Here is a 24,732-nt window from a genome sequence, read left to right on the forward strand (position 1 = left end):
CTGTGTCCGGGAACCAGCTGTGGAGTTGTATTGAGAGTTGCTCTTACAAAGTCATCCTCACAGGCTTGAGCTATTGATGAGCGTTAGCCGAGACAGTAATTGATGCCAGAGGGTGTGCGGCATTCTCACAGTCGAACACTGTGAGGAAGTCCAATTTGTGTCCTCGTAGTCACACTTCCTTACCGCAGGGAGAAGGAAGTTCTCGATGTCTGCAAACACATCTACACAGGTCAGCAGCAGTTTAAGAGCTTTTCCCTCAGGTAACAGCTTACTTTATTAGGGGCGCTAGATATTCTCGAGATAAATTGATGCGGCACTCACAGCATTTGCCTTTCTAAAAAAAGGACTTTTTTTTTTTTTGTCATAGTGCTGATGTCTGTCACACTGTGGTGTTTTCCTCAACTTTCTCGATTTTAATAAGTCTGCAACTACAGTCTTAGCCTCACATTTCACGCCCACAGTTTTTTAACAGATTGTCTGATGCACGTTGCACACAAAACTGCCAAATACGATATAATCGGAAGTTACAATTTGCTGTCTGGTACTAGGCTGATATGAGTCCTCTGGAGAAGAACTAATCACTGGATTTACCAGTTTCAGTGTTTTTTTTATTTGTTTTTTTGAGATACTCCAATTAAAAATGAATATCCACAAGCAGAACTGTATATTCTGGTATTACCGTTCAGATATAAAATAATGCTGAACTTGCTCATTAAGATTCTGTAAAAGAGACAACTGGTGGATTTTTCACCTGAAAATACATCTGAAACACACAACTAGGACATTTTTTTTACCTGAAAAAGACAACTATTAGATGTTTCACCTGAAAGAGGCAACTGCAAGATTTTTCACCCAAAAGACATAATTGGCAGATTTTTCACCTGAAAGGGAGAATTGGCAGATTTTTCAAATTAAATTTCCCATGAAAAAGATAATTGGTAGCTTTTTCACCTGAAAGACATAATTGGCAGATTCTTTACCTAAAAGAAACAATTAGCAGATTGTTCACTTGAAAATTCACCCAAAAGACATAATTGGCAGATTTTTCACCTGAAAAAGGCAATTGGCAGATGTTTCACCTGAAAAGTCACCTTAAATATACAATTGCCCATTTTTTTTGCATGAAAATTCCCCTTTAAGACATAATTGGCAGATTTAACCTAAAAATGTAATCTAAAAAAAGGCAGATTTAACCTAAAAAAGCCAATTGGCATATTTTTCAACTCGTATTTCACCTAAAAAAGATAACTGGCAGATTTTTTTTTTACATGAAAATTCACCCAAAACACATAATTGGCAGATTTTTTTACCTGAAAGGGACAATTGGCAGATTTTTCATCTCAAATTTCACCTGAATAAGATAATTGGCAGATTTTTGTTTACCTGAAAATTCACCTGAAAAACAATAATTGGCAGATTTTTTACCTGAAAGAAACAATTAGCAGATTTTTCACTTGAAAATTTGAAAAAACTTGAAAAGACATAATTGGCAGATTCATGCGGAAAATTGCATAACCGGCAGTTTTTTCACCTGAAAAAGACAACTTTCACCCAAAAGACATAATTGGCAGTTTTTTCACCTAAAAGAGACAATTGGCAGCTTTTTGCATGAAAATTCACCCGAAAGACATAATTGGCAGATTTTTGACCTGATAGAGACAATTGGCAGCTTTTTTACTTGAAAATTCACCCAAAAGACACAATTGGCTAGTTTTTCACCTGAAAGAGACAATTGGCAGGTTTTTCACCTGGAAAATTCACCTTAAAGAGACAAATGACAGATTTTTTTTTTAACTTGAAAATTCACCCAGAAGACATAATTGGCAGATTTTTTTTACCTCAAAGAGACAAGTGGCAGATTGATCTGCAGACATAATTGGCAGATTTTTCACCTAAAATGGAAAGCTGGCAGCTTTTTCAACTCAAATTTCACCCAAAAGACATAACTGGCAGTTTTTTCACCTAAAAGAGACAATTGGCAGATTTTTCACCTGAAAATTCACCTTAAATTGACAGTTGGCAGATTTTTTGCATGAAAATGTACCCGAAAGACATAACTGGCAGATTTTTCACCTGATAGAGACAATTGGCAGATTTTTTACTTGAGAAATTCACCCGAAAAACATAATTGGCTAGTTTTTCACCTGAAAGAGACAATTGGCAGGTTTTTTCACCTAGAAACTTCACCTTAAAGAGTCAAATTGACAGATGTTTTTTTTTAACTTGAAAATTCACCCCAAAAGACATAATTGGCAGATTTTTCACTTGAAAATTCACCCCAAAAGACATAATTGGCAGATTTTTCACCTCAAAGAGACGATTGGTGTATTTTTTACATAAAAAAAAAAATCACCTGAAAGACATTTTTCGCAGATTTTTCACCTGAGAAAACAAACAAACAAACAATTGGCAGATTTTTCATCTAAAAATTCACCCGAATGACATAATTGGACAATTTTTCACATGACAGTTAGATTTTTCAACTCAAATATTACCTGAAAAAGATAATTGGTGAATTTTTCACCAGAAAATTCAGATGAAAGAGACAACCTCTGGAACATTGTTCTTTTCCTGTAGCTCAAACTATAGAGCATGGTTCTAGCAACACTAAGGCCATGGGTTCGATTCCAAAAGGTTGCATGGACTTTATTTAAAATTTACTATCAAAACAACCCAAGTCTAGTTTGGATAAAAGCATCTGCCAAATGTGTAAATATAGAAGACGACACTTTAGGCTTTAACATCAATTGTGGCAACAGTAAGAATGACATTTAAGTTTTGTTCTGAAGTTCAGTATGACATTTTGAAAATGACACAAAATCCAGGTTGCGTAGCTAGAACCATCTGTGTAAGTATTTTACAGGCTTAAGAGATTAAAGTAAATATAAATACAGTTTACATGCACACATTACTGGAGGGAAACAGATTTGTCATATGCTGTTCTACACATGTAGCTTTTGATTTGGATGTTATACTAATATTCTTTTTTTTTTTTTATAAAGCAAAACCAAATTAAAAAGCATTTAAAATGGAGTATGTTTGGAAAATGACTGGTGAAGCTTCAAGCCTGAATGGAAACTGAATGGAACATACAATTGTGGCATAATGAAAATCAATATCTGAAGCAAATAATTTCCTGAGATTCTGGCATTCTTCATATACCCCGCACAGAAGCACAGAATCTGCCGCCAACCATGCATTCCAGGTCCAGCATTAATAATCTGTGCTCTACAGTGTTTACATCTAACCAAAGGAAATAAGAAATATGTTCAGTACAAAATAGAAGGTCTAATAACTCAGACGTATATTTCCATCTTCAGTGCAGTTTCATCCCTCAGGGCCATTAAACACCACCTTCTGAAGGTACACATCCCTGTTCTGCGGTGAGCTACGTATCGATCCATAATACTACTCCTGCCAGCTGTCATGTAGCGATAAACCAATATTTTATGCTGATTTATTTGTTGTATGTTCGTTTTTGATTCACATCAGTGTGAAAATCAATAAGTACAGTTATACGGTTGGGGTGAACATAACCGTGCATTGTCTCTGAGGAATAATTTAGCCTAACTGATGATAGAAAGATGAAAAAAATAGAAAGAATGGAATTTAATATATGTGAACATATTGTAGTTTTTATGAGCAGCATGTGCATAAACAGTCAAGCCCAAAATTATTCATACCCCTGGCAAATTCTGACTTAAAATTACTTTTATTTAACCAGCAAGGTTTTTTTGACCGGAAATGACACAAGCTTCTCCCAAAAGATAATAAGACGATGTACAAGAGGCATCATTGTGGAAAAAAAATGTTTTTCAGCTTTTATTTACATTTGAACAAAAAGTGGCATGTCCAAAATTATTCATACCCTTTGCAAACTGTCACAGTCTATCTATGGGAAAATCCAAAGTTCTATACCATTCCAAATAGTCCAAGCTGTTTTAAAGCATCCTAATTACCCTGATTCATTGTGAACAGCTGTTTTAATCAACTCCACAGGTGAAAAACAGAAGCTCTCTGCTGTTGGTTTGTGGACAGTCATGGATAAGACAAAGGAGCTCACTGAGGACCTGCGGCTGTGCATTGTGGCTGCTCACAAGTCAGGAAAGGGCTATAAGACCATATCTAAATGTTTTGAAGTTCCAGTGGCTACAGTGCAAAGTATTATAAAAAATACAAGAGGTTCACTGTGAAAAATCTCAGAGGACGTGGTCGGAGTGAATATATTTTAAAATGTAATTTATTCCTGTGATACAAAGCTAAATTTTCAGAATCATTACTCAGCTTTGCATCTCAGGAATACATTATATTTTAAAAATAAAACCCATTATTTTATTTATTTTTTTCTGTATTTTTGATCAAATTAATGCAGCCTTGATGAGCATAATAGACTTATTTAAAAAAACATTACAAGTCTTACTGATCCCAAACTTTTGAGCGGCAGTGTATTCAAATTTGTATAGAAATTTACATGAAAATGGTTCCAGTATTTTTTTTTTTTAATTAAACTTGCCAGTCAGTCTGAACATGATGTGTTTTGTAGCAATTCATGAATATAAAATTGGAAATGGAAAACATGTCCCCAAATAAAGGTGATTTAGGCAACCAATCTAGTTCAGGCTTTATTTTAGCTCGCTCACGGTCATTCATTTATCATCTAATGGGTGGAAGCATTCAAATGGTTCCTTAGGGCTTTCTGAGAAGGACTCTTTCTGTTGTGTGCATTTTCAGGATCTACAGTGTGGTTTCTAGGCCAAAAAGTCATTTTTACTTTAACCCACCATTCCTCTGCTTCACAGACCCGCTCCGAAATCTCATTTTTCATCTTCATGAATTTTAGCCTGGTCTTATTGACAGGACCTAATGGAACGTGAAAAGTCACTCTGGTTGCCTTGTCAAGAAATACGCAGCTTCTGGAAAATAGAGTTTAAAAGTTGAGCAGGCGATTTAGAAGTGCGCACTGAAGCGTTTTGGCCCACCTTGAATGGATCACGCCGAAGCTCTCATGGGAACCTTAATGAGGCTTTAAACACTTTCACATGGAACATTTCATGCTTTTTTTGTGTGCCACAGTGAGATTCATAACCAAGACTGAAAAGTTGAAAAATACTTCGATCTCATTAGAGATAAAGGCTGAAATCAATAACACGGCATCCATGCTAGCACATCAAAATGTGTATGAATCAGAAAGAAACTCTGTTTACTTTAGCTGTGCCAGAAGAATCCACCGCAGTGCAACAGTCACACGCTTCTTCGCATATGACTCCAGCTAGTTCAAACAGAATTCTTCCCACATTTGAAATAAGAAACATTGATTTGTCTGACACACTTTCACTGCAGACTATGTGTGAATACTAATTATACACTGTGGAGCTCCACTTTGTTGGTGTATTCCAGGATGTGAATGAATGAAAGAATGTCTACAAAAGAGTTTTTAGGTCATTTCCAAGGGCACAATCTGTTGAACGCTGTCTTGAGCAAGCCGTATTGCACATCAACCAAACCCGCAGGAATTGTATTGAATGTTTGGACTTTTATTATTCAAGAGACATAATGGAGGTCTTTATGATGTTTAATTTAAGTAGCAGATGTTTTCTTTAAAACTACTTGGAAGTAAAATCAGACACAGATGGGACAATTGTTGATATATATGAAATAATTTAATGAGAAATGGTTGAGTTTTGACTTTTGAGAGCACATTTGTAATCCTAATGTGAGAGATGTTATTAGTTGGTTTTTATATGAAATGCATTTGAATTTATCGAATTAATTTAGTCTTTCTCTCATTGAAAACACATGACAGCCTACATTTCTGCAAAACCTGAAATATATTGCTCTGGGTATATTTTGCTGTACTTTTCAGATGAGAGGTCCACAAGAGATGCTGGAAGCTATATACATTTTTCTCCATTGCAGATATAGCTTTAAGTAGTGTTTAATTCAAGTTAAATGTGACTATACAAAACATACCAATACATAAGTAAAATAAACCATTATTCATTAATAGTCTTCCATTTACTATTTCTAGTGTTCATTTTTTTTTCTGGAACCTGCAGTGAAATGTACTGTAAATATAGGTATTGTTTACACTTTTGCAAAAATGTAGACAGAAACACATACAGTTTTTCCAGTGAGCCTGGGATCAGTTCTTTAGGAGGTAATTTAAGTATCTCAGCAGATGTTTACTCTAAAAGTACTTGGAAGTAAAATTAGACACAAATAGGACAATTGTTGATATAGACCATTTCAAGCGCTATTCGGCGGCTTAAGGAAGTGACGTCGTTGGTCCCAGGACGTTTCCGGTTAGTGGTCCAGCGCATTCAAAACAATGGCGAGAAGCGCTTTATGAACAGTGGGATTGCGGTCATATATATACAAACATCCTGCTTAAATGTCTAAATTAAAATTAGATCCTTGTCGTTCGGTGGTTGTGTGCTCCCTCTGGGGCGGTACTAACATTCTGAGACGTGTTTAACGGTAGATTTCCGCGAAACGTACCCGTGTTGCGGCAGTGAAGGAGAAGGCTGGATAACAACAAGCAACTCTAGGATATACAGCGCACATTTCGATTCAGGCAAGTAAATATCGTTTTTAATTAATCAGTTTATTTGTATATCTTTACGTTAACTCTTCAAGTATGATGCCGTATAATTTAAAGTAGCATTTTGTCATTGTTTACATATGCATCTAGCTTTCGTGTGTAACGTTAATGAAAAAAGGCAAGTTTTTTATTTCTGTTTTATTGCTAAGTGTTATGTGGGTTAAATTCATATTAGTCGTCTAGTTATTTTGTCAGTTGACAAATGCAGTGAGTAACATGAAAGTACGTGAATGTCGTATTGTGTAACGTTAACAGTTAACGGCAGTAGTTTACAAAACGTAATGTTTATGGTAAATATTATTTTCCATCACATAAGCTTTGGTAATGTTAATTCCAAGATGTAATGACGTATTAAGCAATAATAGCATTATTTTTTTTTTATATTGTGCATTATATTAAATAATTGTTTTTCTACTTTTATCCTTATATAATGTAAACAAAATTTATACAGGTGATTTCTAATATCATTTGTTTCTTAGTCTAGGAAGCATTTTGATGTAAGCAGTTGTAAATATGCAGCAGGGTCACTAAATCTGACAATACAGTGTAATACTGAAATTTGTTAGCTCCCTGTAATTCCCATAGAATTGGTTAAATGTTATATACATTTTCATAATGATGGCTAATATCCTTTGTTTTGTTTTCTAGAAAGTATTCTAAACTGATGTAAACAGTTGCAGAAATACAGAAGGGTCACCAAATCTGAGAAGGCAGTGTAAGGAGAGCCATCATCTGTAGACACCCAAGGACAGCTGATCATCCTGCAGTGACAAACCACATCTGACCATATCAACACCCAGATGTGATTGAGAACTTGAGTGTAGTATTCAGTAATTTAGTGTAGTACTTAAAGCGACTGATGACCAGGCCGGATACAGACTGCTGCTTTTGACATTTGTTCCCCCTTTGTACTCCATTTCAGTTCAAATGTTGTTTCAGTTGTTGTTGTTTCATTTGTTGAAGCATTTTATGTTCATACAAATATTTACATATCAATACATGTGCTGGAAATAAAAACAGTTGAAAGTGAGAGAATGCTTTTTGTTTATATACAGTACTGGTCAAAAGTTTGGACAAAGTATTTTTTTTATGTTTTTGAAATAAGTATTTTATGTTTATTAACATGATTAATTATTTAAATGATTTCTATTATAAAAAAATATGTTGTGCAAAGCTGAATTAGCATCAGCCTTTACATTACACCAGTATTCATTTTCACATGAATGAATATATATATATATATATATATATATATATATATATATATATATAAAATTTGTGTGGGTGTGAACAGTAAATACGTGCATAAAAACATATATGAATGCTTTATGTGTGCATTTATTAATCTGCAGATATACAGGTTTATGTAAAACACGTTAGCCAGCATTGAATTGCGACAATCTTGTTTATTTGTGATCACATGATGACTCGGAGCATTCATACCCTCCACTTGCTCTGTTCCACAGCAACAAACTTGACCAAACTAACGTTGAACACATGTTGAAATGAATTCAACACGTAATAATAGCATCGAGCGCTTAGTTTTAATAGCATACATTTAGCGTTGTTTGGAACGATATGTATTGTGAAAAGTAATGTACTAATGAAAACAAATATTTAAACAGAAATACAGACTGACCACGCAATGCAAGTAAATTAATCACTAACAACCTCCGGATATCTTGGGGACAAAACATGAAGTAAGTTGCACTGCTTGCTTCAGACTGATGACATCCATTGTACGAATAAATGTTCACAATATTTCCGTTCATGTGATATGCTTTTAGCAATCTCCCGTGTACACGCACGCAGCATCGATTAGTTAATGAGCAGCTTTTTTACCTTAACTAGCTTTTTCGCTAGATTTTAAAAGAATGTGTTCGTATTGACAGATCGGAGAAATAGCGCTACCGGAAATGTTTCAGGACCGGACATGCGCAGTAACGTTCCAACGCGCTTGTTATTGTTTACATCCTTGAAATGGTCTATAGATGAAATTTTTTAACGAGAAAGGTTTGAGTTTTGACTTTTGCGTGCACATTTGTGATCCTAATGTAAGAGACACTTTTGCAGAAATGTAAACCGAAACACATACAGTTTTTCCAGTGAGCCTAGGATGAGAAAGCAACCTGGTCTCATCACTATATATGTAACCCCGGACCACAAAACCAGTCTTAAGTAGCATAGGTATATTTGTAGCAATAGCCAATAATACATTGTATGGGTCAAAATGATTGATTTTTTTCTTTTATGCCAAAATTATTAGAATATTAAGTAAAGAACGTTACATCAAGATATTTAATACATTTTCTACCGTAAACATATCAAAACGTACTTTATTATTAGTAATGTGCATTGCTAAGAACTTTATTTGGACAACTTTACAGGCAATTTTCTCAATATTTAGATTTTTTTGCACCCTCAGATTTCAGATATTCAAACAGTTGTATCTAAGCCAAATATCGTCCTATCCTAACAATCCATACATCAATGGAAAGCTTTATTCAGCTTTCAGACTATGTATAAATCTCAGTTTCTAACTTAAATCTAAAGTTTAATTTACCCTTATGACTGGTTTTGTGGTCCAGAGTCACATGTCAGAGCAAAGTTTCATTTGGCCTGATACTTACATGCCATAAGTCGCTATTTGCATGCATATTACGTACTTGTCCATGCAATGATTTTTATTGATTGAAAATATGCATGCAGAGCATGCAGCAATACTTTTGCCCTCCATTAAGACAAATCAGCCAACCAACACAATTTCAAATCAATACATATTGGCAGCTGTTCATATCTCAGCAGTGTATTTTGCCTCAGCAAAGACCCCTAACCCTACCTGGGTTTTAATTTTGAAGATCCCAACACTAACCGCAGTGCCAAACATGACTGAATTTGTGCCTTAGATACCGTATGAATGAGTTAGAGACTGGGTTGGAGCAGAGATTGAGATTGAAAACCTTCTCCTGCCTTTTGTCATACACCGATAAACCAATATTTATGCTCAAGTGTTGTTTTTGATTCACATTATCCCTTGTGCTGTTTGAAAATCCTGTACCTAATTTGGTGTTCCTGGTCAAAAATGGCCGGCCTTTTAGAAATTGCTTGGATTCAGTCTTGGATTTAATCTTTTTTTTTTTTTTACTTGTTTTCTTTTAGTTAGCACAGGTTTTGGATTTCATTTTGGAGCTGATTATTCGTAGGTGTCATTGATCTGAGCGTATGTGTCTATTTCTCTATTTGAGTGAAAAAATCATTTGTAGATAATTCTGGCAATATTCGTTCAAAAACTAAGGTGCATAAGTTCATATCAGTTTGGCCGACAACCCATCAGTTCCAAAAAGAAATTGAAAACCAATGCTAACTGAAAGAAAACAAGCTGATGAAAAAAAGATTTAATCCAATACTTCGTAACGAGAAATGTACAAGCAATTTTCTGTAGGCCAGTAATGTTTGGCCAGTCATGCCAGTCAGTCACTTCCTTGTCATCCAAGATGTTCTTATCTTTATTTTTTTATTATGTTTTTTGAGGAAAACATTTTAGGATTTCTCTCCATATAGTGGACTTCTATGGTGCCCACGAGTTTGAACTTCCCAAATGTAGTTTAAATGCAACTCTAAATACTGAAATGTTTTCCTCAAAAAACATAATATATTTACGACCGAAGAAAGACAGACTTGAATGTCTTGGATGACAAGGGGGCGAGTAAATCATCTGTACATTCTTCTTCTGGAAGTGAACTCCTCCTTTAAGTTTAAATTGAGTCTTAGCCCAATGCGATAACGTTAAGTAGCATTCTTGGGAAAAAAAGAAAATGATCGGAACACAACATGAGGGTTAGTGTGAAAATCAAGTTTGTCATCTCTGAGGGATTTTTAAGCCTCTGTATCAATGGAAAAGTTAGAAAACAGAGAAAAAGTTGATGAAACTATCAGAGCTCAGAAGAAACAGTGGAAGTTCAGTAACGTATGAGCAGAGTTAGATGATGGTTATTAGATTTTTTAGTATTACTGTTATTAGACCTGTAGTCAGTGGTAAATGACACAGAAATGAACACATGTTGGATTGTTTTAGCTTATTTGGCTCATTTAAAGTCACTTTTGATTTGAAAGTCAAACATTCTTTTTTATTCTAACGTGGGCAGATGAACTGTGCAAATTATGATCAAGAATATCTCACCCAAAAATCAGCATTCAGTCCTTCTTTTTGGCACTTTTAATCATGGCTTACAAAAGTCAAAAAGATTTGTTCCTATTCCATGCAATTGCAGTGAATGGAGGCTACTTTTAAAAGGATGCCAAAGCATAAAATATTTTTGCATCCACATGGGTTCAGAAACTCATGAATTAAGAGTGAGTAAATAACAGATGTTCATGTTTGGTTGAACTATTCCTTTAAGTAAATAGCATGTGTTTTGATTTCATGTTGACAAATGCCATGTTTACTAAAATTGTTATGCTTCCACCAAACTTCTTACTCAACTAACTTCATGAATTACTGTTGAAAGCCTCTTCTTCAGGCAGTTACCGTCGATCCACTTTTACTCCGAAAAGAGGTGCTCAGCGTTATTATCTGGCCTTTGTGTTGCAGGAGGGGTCTAGGAGAAAAAGATAGCATAATTCAGCAAAATAAGATGTTTTCAGAGAGAGGGTCTGAAGTAGGTGGTTTGTTAACCAGGTAAATGAGGGAACAGTGGGAGGACAGCAGAGCGAGAGAGACAGACTCTCGACACTGAGCCTCTTTGTGAATCAAGATGATGGCAGTGTAGTCTGAAGCACACATAAGTGGCCGAAAGTTTCATAAGTGCAATCACTCGCCATTTCAGCACCACAGCAGGACGGACAGCTCTAGAGCGCTGAAGGCTCCCGCTACATTTACCCTTGTCTTGGCCTGAATCTTTCTGCTCAATTTCTCTGAAACAAGACCCCCTGAGAGAGACGGGAGAGATTGCTAGAAACATGTCACACACACACACACACACACACACACACACACACACACACACACACACACACACACACACACACACACACACACACACACACACACACACACACAAGGGTGTTTCTGCACCTATTGGCAATTTTAGCCCTGTGGACTTTTTGAAAATAACTTCTCTTAAAAGTTTGTGGGTTTTTCTTAAAACACTTTTACACTCCCTCTAGTTTATTTAATTTGTCTACTAACAAAGTCCAATGTATAAATCTATAATCTGCTACAGTGTTGTTTATTTATGTTGTACATAATAATATTAATTGTATTTAGCTTTAATTATTTTCCTGATTTTATTATTCAATTTTTAACATTTGTCTTAAAGCAACATTTAATTTTTTCATCCAGTATTTATATTTTATTATATTCCAGCTTCATTTCAGTTAACATAAATACTTTTTAATATTAAATATTTGAATAATTTTAGTTTTATTCATTAATAACACCGCAGTTTCCACCACATCTAAAATTACATATAAATAATGTTATGGTGAAAATTATGATTTTATTATTATTCATATTTTTATAGCTAGCATTTTACGTGTCCTAAAAATTAATAATTGAACACTATTTTGCATATTCTTTACTGATACTGTTGTCTTATTGTTAAGTACCTTAGATTTTTATACATTTATTATAACTTTTAGCAGCCAAAGTGAGTATACAAAATTATTCACAAAAAACGGAAATTGTTTAAAAATTATTAATTATTAATATTTTCATATTATTTTGCATAATTATAATTGCATGCTCTTTACTGACACTGTCTTTTTGTAAAGTACCTTAAGTTTTGACAAATTTATTATAAATTTTAGCAACCAAATTGAACACGTAAAAATGTTCTTAAAAATATTAAAATTGTTAAAAAATTAATTTTATTGCATGCTCTTTACTGACACTGTTGTCTTTTTGTAAAGAAGTACCTTACAGTTTGATTAAATTATTACAACTTCATTAGCAGCCAAAAAATGTTCACAAAAAATACAGAAATTGTTTAAAAAAATGTATTTATATTTTCAAATTATTTTGCATAATTGTGTTGCATGCTCTTTACTGACACTGTTGTCTTTTTGTAAAGAAGTACCTTTATATTTATTATAACTTCATTAGCAGCCAAATTTAATACACAAAAATATTCACAAAAATACTAAAATTGTTATAAAATGAATTAATATCATTAATACCTTAGATTTTACTACATTTATTATAACTTTCAGATAATTTATTTGAACAAAAAAAGGTTACAATGTATTTATATACTAAATAAAATGTTACATGAGATATTATTTAAATATTATAGTATATTATCTTTGTTTATGTCTTAGACAAGAGTAAATTAATAAAATCTAAAGACTAATATTTCATATATAATAAAAAAAATCAAAACAAAATAAAAAAAATATTCCATTTTAGATTTAATGCAGCAGTCATATAACAAATACAAAAAAAAACAAACAAAAAAAACAAAAAAAAACTAACATTTCTGGGACAACTTGTTCTGTAGCTTGAAGGATCACTATAGATATACTGTATATTATCATGGGAAGATGTCAAAACAATCATTGGCTGTGGTTCAAGCGTAACTTATGGTAGCATAAATTCCAAGGACTTGTTTTAGGCAGGTTTGAGGACACTTAAAGGAGCACAGCAATAATTGCTCCCCTGGAGACTGGAAAAAATGGCCTCATTCCTGGAGCCTTTGGCCACCACAGTATTTATAGTGTTTCTCCCTTTTTGTTAAACCTGTCAAGAGGCGGCACCCAGCACCAAAATATAGAAAGATGTTTTTTTTATATATATATATATATATATATATATATATCATAAGTGCTTTTTTCTAAATGTTGTTACTTTTGAGGATTTACCTTTGTTTAAGTGACATGGCGTGCTGGGCTGGCTTTCAAGACAAGCCCCCGGTGGATGTATAATTCAAGGTTTCTATTTCACATCATGTCCGCAGAGAGCATCTCTTGATGAACGATGCATTGTTTATGTGATCTGTGCACCTGTCACTTCATCTCCAGCAGCTAGGTGTTTAAGTGAAGCGGTTAGATGCACATTTATCATTACTATCAAGCTAAAAGGTTAGTAGAGTTTAATGTGCAGTCCCCATACCCTTTTACTAGGGCTGTCAGATGACAGAGTATTCCTTCCCCCCAACCCTCTGTTGTTTTTCTGCCTTTTAAAGCGCTCTCGCAGTATGGGAGAGTCAATGTGCTGGAGCCGTTCCATATGATATATTCCCCGGTGGCCTGATTTCCAGTGTGGTACATGTGCATGCTAACTGTTCTGGTTGGTTCTGATCCGCCCACTCAGTACCATTAGATAAAGTGTTTGAGCTGCTCAGTGTGGAAGAAACACCCCGCATGCTCACTCTAAAGATCTCTACAAGGTTTCGTTAAACAGCATTTCCCTCGCTCAGGGGAGGCAGGCGCTGAAAACGGTGGAGATGAGACGAGCACATGTGTGTTGGCTCACGCAGGTGACTAATAATGGATCATCATCGTGGTTTTGACAGCACAGTGAAGTTTGGTGCGTTTAGAGCATGACTATGACCATCTTTGAGCTGCCTCGTTTTTCCTGTTTTGCTCTTTCCAAGACTTTTCAGAAAGATCTACAAAAATTCTAAACCCTGAACCAGTGAGCCAGATGAAAACCTAAAGCAATAGTTCACCCAAAAATGATGTTTATCAAATACAGGGCATCCAAGATGTAGGTGACTATGTTTCTTTAGTAGAACACAAACAAAGATTTGTAACTCAAACCGTTGCAGTCTCTCAGTCATAATGGCAGTCAATGGTTACCAAATCTTTAAGAGTAAAAAAAAACATACACAGACAAAACCAAATTAAACCCTGCGGCTAATGACGATACATTGAGGTCTTAAGACACAAAACGATCGGCCTGTACAAAAAACAGTATTTATATCATTATTTACCTCTGATCCACCAGAACACAACAGCTCGCGCGTGTGTTTTAAAGGATAACTATTGCCAAAATGCAACCTGGGCTGTTTTTTTTTACTGTAAACGAGAAAAACTTATATCTAAAAGCATAATTACGACAAATGAGCCGTTTTTGAGATTGACCGTGATTTCATTTTGTTTTCAGTGGCCGGTGAATGGGAGTACTAGGGGCATAAATTTGAGCGCATCAAAATCGATATTTTTACAACACTAAGAAGGCTCGACACACCATGGAACTTTGCTCAAAGTATCGCCTGGGTCTCTACACATGAACTCGAGCATTGAGAACATTGTTTGTGAACACAGAGTTTACTAAAATGAAAGGTTTTGAACAACTCACTTACACTGTTTGAGTTTCCGCTCGCAGCCATCTTGCCAGTCAAGAAGTGTCGATCTCCGAATGCGAATGAATGGACTCCATAGGACGAAATATTAGGCTTATATGAGGCTCTTTTTACAACTAGAAGGTTAATATTGTTTTTCACTTGCGACAAAACAACGAATTAGCCGTGCATTTATATGGAAATATGCTTTAGGAGCTATCCATCCTCACATTCGGAGATCGACACCTCTTGACTGGCAAGACGGCCGCGAGCGGAAACTCAAACAGTGAAAGTGAGTTGTTCAAAAACTTTCTTTTTAGTAAACTCTGTGTAGATCTGGTGATCTTTACTACCATTATATGATTGAAAGACTGCAACGGTTTGAGTTAAAAATCTTTGTTTGTGTTCTACTAAAGAAACAAAGTCACCTACATCTTGCATGCCCTGGGGGTAAGCAGATAAACAATTAAATTTTCATTTTTGGGTGAACTATCGCTTTAATTACTCACCCTCATGTCATTCCAAACCTGTAAGACCTTTGTTAGATCTTTGGAGATGATGACTCTTTTCTTTCAGAATGGAGATGTCTACTTTTTTCTTCTGTTGCCTAAATATCATATTTTTTCATTTAGTACTACTCTTCAGAGGCTACAGAAGACAGTTTCATGTTTCCCAGAACAAAATATAAGTGACATTTACCATGATCTTCAAATTCAAAAAGTTTCCACCCCCAGCTCTTAATGTATATAGCACAGTTTAAAAAAAAAAAAAAAGTAAATGTAAAGTGTAAAAAAAAAAATTTAAGCTAATTACTGTATTTGTGAAATGTATTAGTAATTTCTGAGTTCTGAGTACATTTTCTAAGTTATGTACAATAAAAAGAAAAGTTAAACATAATACATTTTGAGTGTACTTCAAAATTTCACGTATTTAAAATTGTATTAAGTATTGTATGAGGAAAAAATTACTTATCTCACGAAGCTGTGCAAATGAAAACATCTGGCAGTCCAAAACTATCGACCATTAGTCACAGATTATGATATAAAATACAATATCTGTTGTTCATTGCTAAATTTACAAACATATATGAATACATAAGTATTTTTACAGTGTGGCAGAATGCAACTGAATTATTCACAAAGCTTAATGCGAGTTAATGTGAGTTTCCATGCAATGGCTCTTTATAGGTTTATTTTCATTTTTAGATCTTTAAAAATCTATATGCTGGAAAAAAAATGTCCTACCGTAAATGTATTAAAACTTAATTTTTGATTAGTAATATGCATTGCTAAAAACTTAATTTGGACAACTTTTAAGGCGATTGTCTCAGTATTTAGATTTTTTTGCACCCTCAGATTACAGATGTTCAAATAGCTGTATCTTGGCCAAATATTGTCCTATCCTAACAAACCATACATCAATGGAAAACTTGTTTATTCAATTTCAATTACAAAAACATTGACCCTTATGACTGGTCTTGTGGTCCAGGCTCACATATAATTATAAACTGCAAGTAACACATTGATTCAACTTGAAATGTTGAGGTTTCTTTTTTTTTACATTTTACTTCTGGCATGTACAGAACCATGTACTAAATGAGTAGAAAATGAAATGAATGATATGTTATGGGAATTAGGATATAAGGAGCTGGTAGATCTTGCTGTAAGCAACATCAAGGTCGTGGCTTTGATTCCCAGCAAGTGCGCATACTGATAAAACGCATAACTGCAAATGCCATGTAACTTCATCAACATTACATTCATGCATTTGCTGCAAAAAGGATCTGTCAAAACCATAAATGAAAGTTGATTTTGCTTGCATAACTCAGTTACAAACCACATCTCTTCTAATGTGCAGTTTTAGAGTTTGGCTTGTTCATGCACTCACATATAGTAGATATTAGTGTGTGTGAGGGATTGTGTGTTCAGATTTGATAAGGCTTTCAACACTTCGATGAAACACAAAGGCAAAAGCCTGTGAAAACTGGCATACAATTAAACTCCAGAACAAAAACAGGCCAGCATACAGCATCCAGTGGGAAGAATACACATACTGTATGTTCAAATCTCTATTTGTAGGACTCTTTATTGTCATGTTTTTATTCTACATATGGAACACTGTATAGTTTAAAGCTAAAACTGACCCTATTTACTTTCTTATAGTAACACATTGTGTTTTTTTCAAGCCAGATTATAGATTGTGATTAAAAAATCATTAAGTCAATACACACAGTTGAAGTCAAAAGTTTACAGAACTTGCAACATGTTAATTATTTTTCCAAAAATATAAGGGATCATACAAAATGCATGTTATTTTTTATTTTATTTAGTACTGACCTGAATAAGATATTTCACATAAAAGACATTTACATATAGTTCACAGGAGGAAATAATAGTTGCATTTTTAAAAATGACCCCGTTCAAAAGTATACATACACTTGATTCTTAATACTGTGTTGTTATCTAAATGATCCACAGCTGTGTTTTTTTTTCTTTTCTTTTAGTGATAGTTGTTTATGAGTCCCTTGTTTGTCCTGAACAGTTAAACTGCCCACTGTTCTTCAGAAAAATCCTTCAGGTCCCACAAGTTCTGTGGTTTTTCAGCATTTTCATACAAGTGTATGTAAACTTTTGAACAGGGTAATTTTTATAAATTCAATTATTATTTTCTCAGGTGGACTATATGTAAACGTCTTTTATGTGAAATATCCTATTCAGGTCAGTACTAAATAAAAAATAGCATGCATTTTGTATGATCCCTCTTATTTTGGTAAAATAATTAACATTTTTGCCGATTCCGCAAGGTGTATGTAAACTTTTGACTTCAACTTAAACATTAACATCTCTAAAACATCATGCATTTAAAGTCAATATTAGCATAAGTTGTGATCATCCTTTCTCCCTTTTATAATGTATATCCAATTGAAACTTAAATGAGAAAAAATGTATGGCAGAGTTTTGTCCATTGGGTACTGAATGGATCGTTGGTTGCTAATTGCTGCACGCTCATTTGATTATGCTGTGGTATCATTTGATTAAAGTTTATGTGGGCACATGAATTAAAAATAATAGTCATGTGCACAGATAAATCATAAACACCACAATAAATAGACAACATGATGGAATAAAAAATCCACACAGACTCACATTACTGAATTTACTGGGACCATTTTCCCATCCTAGTTCAAGTGTAACCATCAAAACAAATATTTCTGAGCACATTTTGTTAAAATTGCCAACAGAAAATACTGTCATCTCCAGTGTATTATTCTGCAAAGCACGGTAATGCACTTATTTTATCAATCTTTATTTCTTTTTTCAGGTTGTCCCGTGGCCATTAAGCGAGTAGGAAGTTCTAAACGGATCGCTCTGGCAGCAGCAGCCATGATGGCAATGGATTCTGACGTGACACAGGGACCATCTGTCTCTTCTGCTCACCCTCTCCACCTGCTCTCGCTCTCACCCATCAAGATTCCCTTTCTGACGGCACCTCACGCAGGTAGGAGTAAAACAGAAAATGCTTTCATTGGTGTCCTTGTGCTCATGAAAAAAAAAAATCCCCAGTGATCGCCTATCAAACGCCTCCGCTGTCCCAGAGGATTCAATCTAGCTGCAGTTTTGGGGAGTACTAAATAATAGTATGCATAAACATAATTACATTTTTGCAGTGACAGCAGCTCAGCTGTTTTCAAAACAGTTATGTTTTTTCCAGTAACGTGGTGTGATATAACCATGTCACATGGGTTTATAAAGGGATAGTTCACCCAAAAAAGAAAAAAAGAAAAATCTGTCATTATTTACTATCCATTTTGTTCAAAGTCTATATGCTTTTCTTTGTTCAGTGGAACATAAAAGAAGATTTTTAAAGAATGTCTCATTGGCTTTCATTGTATTTAATGTAAGTCAATGTGAACCAAAACTGTTTAGTTACTAGCATTCTTTAAAATATATATATTTTTGCAAAGAGAATAAAATAGCATACAGGTTTTGAACGAAATGAGGGTGAGTAAACATTTCATTTTTGAATGGACTCTCTACTATAATTGGAATGCTCCAACATAGCTCCAACATCCTACAATGCACAGTAGTGGTGTTACTGAATGAATTAGTGAATGCATGATTCAATGACTCACTTATAATGTTGCTTGTTTAGTTTGTCTGAATGAATCAAATGCATGGATGATTCAATGACTCGCTAATAGTCGTTTATTTTGATACTAAATTAATCCCTGAATTAATGATTTAATGGGACATTCTTAAAGATTATTAGTTGTTTAATTCCTGAGCATTGTTCACATTGTTGACCCACTCAAGTGAGTGAAGAATTCAATGACTTACCTGAACTGAATCAGTGTGTTTGATGAGAAGTTAATGATTCAGTTACTTTTTTGAAAACATTACATTTTTGGTTTGGTGTGCACTAGACTGTCTTGACAAAATTACACATTAATTAGTATTGTTGAATAAGTAAGTAAATGATTTTATGAGTCACTGCTTTGTGGCACAATTTTCTGCTATGCATTCAAAAGCATGTACAGTACATTATTTCACAAAAAGAGTACATACATGCTTTTAGGGCAGAGTATAATTTTTAAACTCTCAAGCTAAACGAATCAGTGCTGTTGAACAAATTAAATGACTGAATGATTAGCTCCTGATTAAGTGTGAGTGTGTCTGAATGAATTGGATGCATGAACAATTCAATGACTCACTGTTTTGTGATCCATTAAGGCACAATTTATGATTTGGTAATATGTCCCAAAACTTGTCTAGTTTTCTGCTATGCATTCAAAAGCGTGTACTTTTTTCACCAAAAGAGTACATACAGGCTTTTAGAGCAGATTATCAGTTTTGAATAGTCAAGCTGAACAAATCAGTGTTGTTGAACAAATCAAATGACTGAATGATTCATAAGGTTTCTTGTTGAGTTCGCGATTGAATGAGTGTGTCCGAATGAATCAGATGTATGAATGATTCAATGACTCACTAATAGTCACTAATTTTGTTACTGTATGAATCACTAAGTTAATGATTTAATGACTCATTTTTAAAGATAGTCAGTTATTCCCTTAGCGTTGTTGACTGACTCAGGTGAGTGAATAATTCAACAACTTACTTGTAAGGACAGATACATGTTTTGTACCTGAACTGAATCAGTATGTTTGAGCAAGTCAAAGATTCAGTCACTTTTTGCAACCTAATGATGAAGTCTACAGAAAGAATCGTGAATAGATAGGGATTTTTATTCTTATTCGTTTGTTTTTGATTAATGTACTCATGATTTTGCATAAACCATACATTACATACTTGGTTTGGTGTGCACTAGACTGTCTTGACTAAATTATATCAGCAAATCTCTCTCCTCATCATTGTTTCAGCATTTTTTCTTCTGGCTCAGGTTGAAAACGAACCTGCTTTTTTGTTGTTTTGCCTGACCCACTTGGTATGATTCTTGAGTTCATAATGAGGGCCTGCTTTCTCACAAAGCGTCTGATGTCCTAATTGGTGAATTGTAATTGCAAATGCCTTTGGTTATGCAAATGCCACAGTTTTTTAGTCCTGGCTTGTCAAAAAATAGTAGCACATTGTCTTTTTCCTTCACTTTAAACTCAGCATGCATGAAAAGAAAGGTTTTACAGTGCATTCTAATAAAAACGAGTTAGCGTGTTAGCGTACAATGATTTCATGCAGAGTTTTAGAGGAAATTTAAAGGACTTTATGGTTGTCGGTTTGGACTTCCCTAAGCAATTACAAAAAAATGTTGCTGCTTGAAAACTCATTTTCTTGCTGAGTTTGTTTTGGTGGTGTTCTTGCCATAGGATTTCCATATCTCTTTAAGAAGTCAGAGTTTCACTTTGCTGAAGTGGACAGGTTTAAATCAAGGGTCAGTGCATAATGACTGAACTGAATGGAAGTACGGCCGTTCGTTTGGTGAAATAGACAAAGCGTATCCTTTTTATTTTCCTGTCTTTTTCTCTTTCTCTGCCTTCATGCATATTGATTAACTGTTTCCTTCCTCTGCTGCTCAGTGAACTTGTTCAGTCCCTCTTGCGGGCGCATTGCCTGAGGTGAAAAACCATACGCGTGTGTCAATAAGAGTGTGTACATGAGTCTGAGTCAGATCTATATATTTTATGAGCAAATGTATGTATTTTTCAGCTCTGGTCTTGTATGTGGGTGAGAGGGATGAATTCTCTGCTGTGAATCAATAGGAAATGTGGCCGTGGTTGTCAACATGCCCTGTATGGATGACAGGAATCCTCCCCTGGAATTACTTCCTTTTAGCCAGGCCTCAAAAGCAGCATTAAAGCAAACAGGTCAGCAAACCCCGCAGGGCTCTTAATTTAGCTCCAACGATGTATATGCATGTTTGCTGATGCTGTGGTAACTGGATCACTCTTCATGTCTGGTTCACACAGCATCAGCCCACTGCATTTGAATTGTAATGACTCTGTAATTCATTCTGATTGCGATCTAATAGTTAAAGCAGGAATGGTTGCCATATAGTTTGTGTGAGGGAAGATAATGGAGGTGTACAGCTCTCTTTGAATTCTATGTTAAAGGATTGTAACTTATGTAAAACACCAAATGGAGTGAGAAATACCAGTGCATAGTGAGAATTGCTATTATTATCAAATCTAAATACATTATTTAAGTGGCACAGTTATCAGGATAAATCTCTTTTAAAACCAGTCATAAGGGTCAATTTTCAAAAGGGAGTCAAATGTATACATCTCCCGAAAGCTGAATAAATAAGCTTTCCATTGATGTATGGTTTGTTAGGATATGACAGGGTCCAAAAATCTAAATGTTGATAAAATTGATTTTAAAGTTGTCTAAATGAAGTTCTTAGCAATGCATATGTCTAATTAAAAAATAAGTTTTGATTTACGGTAGGAAATTTACAAACTATTTTAATGGAACATGATCTTTGCTTAATATCCTAATGATTTTTGGCGTAAAAGAAAAATCTATAATTTTTACCCATACGATGTATTTTTGGCTATTGCTACAAATATACCTGTGCTACTTACGACTGGTTTTGTGGTCCAGGGTCACATATTATGTATTATATATTATACTGTAAAAATGATATATACAGTGGCTATATAGTATGTGCATGTAAAACGCATGTACTCCTTTAAAATATATATAAACGTGTGTGTATATATACACATTTGTAATGAATTTTTAAGTTTGTCATTTTAAATTCATATATTTGAGCCCTGATTCAGCCACACTGCAGATGCCTTGCTGCCTACAGCCTACATAGGCAGCTGACTTTTAACTCAGCAAGTTTGCGAATCATAAAAATGGTGTTACTCATGCATTATCGATTCAACTGCACTGCATTGAATGACAACAAAATCTTGAGCTGGACAGTGACACTATCTTTACTGAACTGAAGTAACATGGAACTTGAGTTCCAATGAGGTCTTGAGTTTAAAAAGGACACTATTATCTTCTGTACTGAGCTTTTTTCATAATTGACCAACTTTGCAACACTGTTATTGACTGACTTTAAACGACACTGAAATAAATTGAGATGAATAATGACATTATTTTCATTGTGTAGAACTAGCTAAATTTATAATTGATGCATTTGACAACACACAATGCTATATGAATAAATCTGTTACTAAACCAACAAAAATGCATAAAATACACAGCACATTGTGACCCTGGACCACAAAACCAGTCATAAAGGTAACTTTTTTGAAATACAGAGATACAACTATTTGAAAATCTGGAATTTGAGGGTGCAAACAAATCTAAATATTGAGAGAATCGTCTTTAAAGTTGTCCAAATAAAGTTCTTAGCAATGCACATTACTAATTAAAAAATACATTTTGATATATTTATGGTAGGAAACGTACACAATGTTTTCATGGAACATGATCTTTACTTATTTTCCTAATGATTTTTGGCCAAGTGTTTGGCCCATGCAATGTATTTGTGCCTACTGCTACAAAATACCTGTGCTACTTAAGGGGAATTTTATTAATACTTTCTGATTCGGAATAAATTATAAGTAAATATACATCAAACAATTTCTCTTGCTTTGTCTGCCAACTTAATAGCATTTTTTCCCATCCAACATGGCAACCCCAGTGCATGCTTTTCATGCGACGCTACCTTTGCAAGCCAAATGGAAGGTATTTTAGAATAATTATGCTGCCTACCTTTTGGAACAACCCTCATGACAGGAACATGTTTATGATGTTGCCTATGTAGGCAGCTCACTAGGTTTTGAAACCGAGCCAATGAGGGGTTTTGTGGATGTTGAACTCTGCCAGTCATAATAGACGCGTGTTTTTGAAAGCAGATGTTGACTTTATATCCATGTGCATGTCTCTTTATCATGGTCTCTGTTAGTGCCAGCGCTATGGGGAGTCTTTTAATGCCAATGGAGGCGGCTTTGAGCTCCCTTCAAATGCCTGAATTATAGGAGTCCTACACATCTGTGTTGTGAGATTAGGCTTTCAACCGATGCCCTGAATGTGATGCCATTGTTGCCGAACCGATTTTTTTTCCCTGCAAGTAAATGATAGAGGAATAGTATTGTATGACGAAAATCCTATATCACAGAGTGAAAAGTTTTCGAGCAGGATAACGGTATCAGCGTGAAGTTGAGTAAATGGAGACAGAACTATTTCTGTGTTTGTGTCAAAGGCTTTTTGTCTATTTATGTCGAGATGTTGCACAATAAGTTGAACTAATGTGTTGTCTGCCAAATTCCCAAAGCTCATGATGTCTAGATGCCTCATACTGATGTGGGAGAAGTTGTTTTTTGGCTCAGACATAAAGACGTGTTTTTCTCGCTACTTAAAGATTGACATGCTCTCTTGTAAGTGAGAATACTATACTTTGTGGGAGTATGTGACTTTGTTTTCTGCTGAGATAAAAATGAAAAGAAGCAAAACTACAAATATCTGAGACATATTTACAGTACCTTACATCATAAACAGTTGTGCTCAATTATTCATACCCTTGGTAAATATGATCAAAGAAGTTTGTGAAAATAAATCTGCATTTTGAATTAAAAAAAATCTAATCTCTTATTGGAGAATTGGAGAGGAAATCTCATTTTGAAATAAATATTTTTCTCTAATGCACAAATAATCGCACCATTTTATTCAATACTTTTTGCAGCCTTCCTTTGCTTGTTTTCCTAATAGTTATAATGTACTGCTTCAAATAAATTCTGTTCATTTACAATTTCTACTCATTAAATAATCCAGAAAAAATGATTACCATAACAATATTAAGCAGCACAAATGTTTTCAACACTGATAATAATCAGAAGTGTTTCTTGAACAGCAAATCAGCATATTAGAATTACGTCTGAAGGATCATTTGACACTAAAAACTGGAGTAATGATGCTAAAATTCAGCTTTGCATCACAGAAATAAATTACATTTCCAAAAAACATTCAAATAGAAAAGAGTTATTTAAACTAGATATAATTTCACAATATTACTGGCGTACTGTATTTTTGATCAAATAAATGCAGTGTTGGTGATCATAAGAGACCTCTTTTAAAAAAACTTCCCGCTGATACTTTTAATCCATGTTGTAATTCTGTCTCTGACTTAAGAACGTGCATGGACTTTTGATTTTGTGTTATGCAAATGCCACTCATGGAGTTTTCATGACTTATACAAGGTGTGACCCACCAAAAGCCAAAGGTTGAAATTTCAACAAGCTGGGCTGCTGAATAAGGGGACAATTATGCAAATTACATTATGTCTGATAACAGCAGCATTAGTAGGTCATGATTTACATAAGAAGTGTCTTCACTGCTTGGGCATAGAGATAACATTTTAGAGATTAATTTGAAGTTTTCT

At 34.5% G+C, this 24,732-nt stretch overlaps 1 protein-coding gene across 1 annotated transcript in view; it reads left to right on the top strand.

Annotated features, from left to right (window-relative positions):
* tcerg1l (transcription elongation regulator 1 like) overlaps positions 1-23,325 on the top strand; it is a 42,529-nt gene extending 19,204 nt beyond the window's left edge. Inside the window, exons 5-7 of the mRNA XM_073827933.1 lie at positions 18,205-18,381; positions 20,702-20,766; positions 23,260-23,325. Of these exons, the coding sequence (XP_073684034.1) occupies positions 18,205-18,381; positions 20,702-20,766; positions 23,260-23,325 (308 nt within the window). The remainder of the gene's footprint in view (positions 1-18,204; positions 18,382-20,701; positions 20,767-23,259) is intronic.
* The last annotated feature ends 1,407 nt before the right edge of the window (positions 23,326-24,732 follow it).

The sequence above is a fragment of the Garra rufa genome, chromosome 22 (genome assembly GCF_049309525.1).
Source record: "Garra rufa chromosome 22, GarRuf1.0, whole genome shotgun sequence".
Lineage (NCBI taxonomy): Eukaryota > Metazoa > Chordata > Actinopteri > Cypriniformes > Cyprinidae > Garra > Garra rufa.